Source organism: Protobothrops mucrosquamatus, unplaced genomic scaffold (assembly GCF_001527695.2).
Source record: "Protobothrops mucrosquamatus isolate PMUCROS unplaced genomic scaffold, P.Mucros_1.0 scaffold6177, whole genome shotgun sequence".
In the NCBI taxonomy this organism is placed as follows: Eukaryota; Metazoa; Chordata; class Lepidosauria; order Squamata; family Viperidae; genus Protobothrops; species Protobothrops mucrosquamatus.
In genome coordinates this window covers 3,348-6,305 of record NW_015392010.1, presented here as the reverse complement: position 1 = coordinate 6,305, position 2,958 = coordinate 3,348, and the positions used below count along the sequence as shown (strand labels likewise).

At 48.2% G+C, this 2,958-nt stretch overlaps 1 protein-coding gene and 1 non-coding gene across 3 annotated transcripts in view; both read left to right on the top strand.

The window, feature by feature from the left end:
* LOC107300125 (60S ribosomal protein L23a) overlaps window positions 1–2,958 on the top strand; it is a 10,971-nt gene that overhangs the window by 6,860 nt on the left and 1,153 nt on the right. Inside the window, exons 3-5 of one of the 2 annotated variants that reach the window (XM_015829467.1) lie at window positions 10–186; window positions 2,552–2,621; window positions 2,897–2,958. In XM_015829467.1, the coding sequence (XP_015684953.1) occupies window positions 10–186; window positions 2,552–2,621; window positions 2,897–2,911 (262 nt within the window). In that variant the 3' untranslated portion in view covers window positions 2,912–2,958. The remainder of the gene's footprint in view (window positions 1–9; window positions 187–2,551; window positions 2,622–2,896) is intronic. The other variant, XM_015829468.1, reaches the window with a different exon arrangement.
* LOC114923666 lies at window positions 235–299 on the top strand. The gene has a single exon (XR_003810683.1). It is a non-coding gene; the product is annotated as a small nucleolar RNA SNORD42 (small nucleolar RNA).

Here is a 2,958-nt window from a genome sequence, read left to right as displayed (position 1 = left end):
CCTTCCCAGGCTTGACCACTATGCCATCATCAAGTTCCCACTGACCACGGAGTCAGCCATGAAGAAAATTGAGGACAACAACACCCTGGTCTTCATCGTGGACGTGAAGGCCAACAAGCACCAGATCAAACAGGCGGTCAAGAAGCTGTACGACATCGACGTGGCCAAGGTCAACACCTTGATCAGGTAGAGAGCAGCTGGGAGCGGGACGGGGACGGGTTCCAGGGCTGTTTCGTGCAGATGATGGAAACTGTTTCCGGCTGAGCGAAGTGATGTTTTCAAAGGAACCACTGATGCACGAAGAAGCCTTTAGAGCAGGGGAATCCCAGCGGTGGACACTTTTTTAAGACTGGTGGACTTCAACTCCCAGAATTCCCCAGCCAGCACAGCTGGCTGGGGAATTCTGGGAGTTGAAGTCCACCAGTCTTAAAAAGTGGCCAAGGCTGAACACCTACTTGAGGGAACCACGGGGAGGGAGTGTGTAATGGAAACTTTTGAAGGCTTAAATTTTGTTGTTGTGAAGTTGTGTCTGACCCATCGCGACCCCATGGACAATGTTCCTCCAGGCCTTCCTGTCCTCTACCCTCTTCTGGAGTCCATTGAAGCTCCCGCCTCCTGCTTCAGGGACTCCATCCAGCCACCTCCTTCTCTGTCGTCCCCTTCTTCTTCTCTTGCCCTCCATCTTTCCCAGCATCAGGCTCTTCTCCAGGGAGTCCTTCCTTCTCATTAGGTGGCCAAAGGACTTGAGTTTCAACTTCAGGATCTGGCCTTCTAAAGAGCAGTCGGGGTGGATCTCCTCTAGGACTGACCGGTTGGATCGCCTTGCAGTCCAGGGGACTCGCAGGAGTCTTCTCCAGCACCAGAGTTCAAAGGCCTCCATTCTTTGGCGCTCGGCCTTTCTTACGGTCCAACTTTCACAGCCATGAAGGCTTAAATATCCCAACAAAAACTTTTGGAAAGGATCCGTCCTGTAAGCCAGCCATGCTGGCTTGCAGGACAGAAGTCAGAAGAGTTGGGAGATGAAGAGTCATTTCTGAGTCCAAGCACTTACAGAATAGATTTGCCGCTTCATTTTTAAAGCAGAATACGTACAAGTGATCTGAAGCCCTGTAGCAAGTGTGACTTGGTGCTTTTATTCAGCTGGGGCCTGTTGAAAAGAGAAGCATCTGGTTGGAAAATGTTGTGTTAGATGAGTCTGGAGAACACAGTCCTCGACTTACCACCGCCAAATTTCCGTTCCTAAGCGAGACAGCCCTTCAGAGAGGTTGGCCCCATTTTAGGACTTTCTTCGCCACTGTCATGAAGCGAACCACTGCGATCGTTCAGTTAGCAACACGGTTGTTAAGAGAATCCGGCTTCCTCCATTGACTTTGCTTGTTGAGTAGGTTGCAAAAGGGGATCATGTGACACACACACACACACACCCCCGGGGACACTGCGGCCGTCGTAATTTTGATCACGTGACCCACGGGGATGGGGCAGTGATCTTAAGTGTGAGAAATGCTCGTCATCCATTTTTATCAGTGGCGTAATTTGGGTCACTGAATGATTGTAACTGGAGGACTATCTGCATTGGAAATATTAATAATATTATCAATTTCATTGGGGTCGGCTGCCTTTGACCCAGGGACTCGGACTGCACCCCAATTCCTGTGCTGAGGAAGCCAATTAATAAAGTCCTAGATCTGCAGAGGAAAAATCATTGCCATGAACACAGGTAGTCCTTGACTTAACAGCCTTTCATTTAGAGAATAGAATAGAATAGAAACAGGAATAGAATAGAAACAAGAATAGAATAGAACAGAACAGAATAGAATGAATAGAATAAAATAAGGAATAGAATAAGGAATAGAATGGAATACAATAGAATAAAAACAGGAATAGAATAGAATAAGAAATAGAATAGAGAATAGAATAGAATATGGAAGGGACCCTGGAGGTCTTCTAGTCCAGCCCCCTGCTCAAGCAGGAGAACCTATACTATTTCAGACAAGTGACTGTCCAGTCTCATCTTAAAAATCTCCAGTGATGGAGTGCCCACAATTTCTGGTGGCAAGCTGTTCCACTGGTTGATTGTCCTCCCTGTCAGGAAGTTTCTCCTTAATTCCAGGTTGCTTCTCTCTTTGATCAGTTTCCAACCATTGTTTCTTGTCCTTCCATCTGGTGCTCTAGTGAACAACATGACCCCCTCCTCTTTGTGGCAGCCCTGGAAGATACTGGAACATGGCTATCGTGTCTCCCCTATTTCTTCTTTTCTTTAGAGTGCCCAAACCCAAGCCCCGCAGCCGTTCTTTGTATGTTTTAGCCTCCAGGCCTTGGATCCTCTTAGCTCCTCTTCTCTGAATTTTTTCCAAACTCTCAAAAGATTTTTTTTGTAGTATGGTGACCAAAATTGGCTGCCGTATTCCAGCTGTGGACTAAATGGATAGTCGTAAATCGAGGACTGTATTGGTGCTTTTAGAAGCCCCGGGGGATTGTAACCCTCTAGATGGCTAGAACTGGGGAGGACCCCTTTATTTCCTGGCCCTTAAGACTTCCTGCCTCTTTACAGGCCCGACGGAGAGAAAAAAGCCTACGTCCGTCTGGCTCCAGATTACGATGCGCTTGATGTGGCCAACAAGGTAAGACCCGTGCCTTATGGGACCTGCTTCCCTAGGGCAGGGGTAGGCCACCTTGGCTCTTTTATGACTCGTGGAATTCAGCTCCCAGAATTCCTGAGCCAGCTATGCTGGCTCAGGAATTCTGGGAGCTGAATTCCACGAGTCATAAAAGAGCCAAGGTTGCCTACCCCTGCCCTATGGGATGGTGGGGGGGGCTTTCTTCTAGGAAAATCTGCTTTGGGGGCCTCGAATCCACCCGGACAGAGGGCTAACGAGAGTTTCTGGTTCTTTTTCAGATTGGAATAATCTGAGCGGAATCTGGCCAGAATGGCTCAAAACGCGGCATTTGTACAAGTAG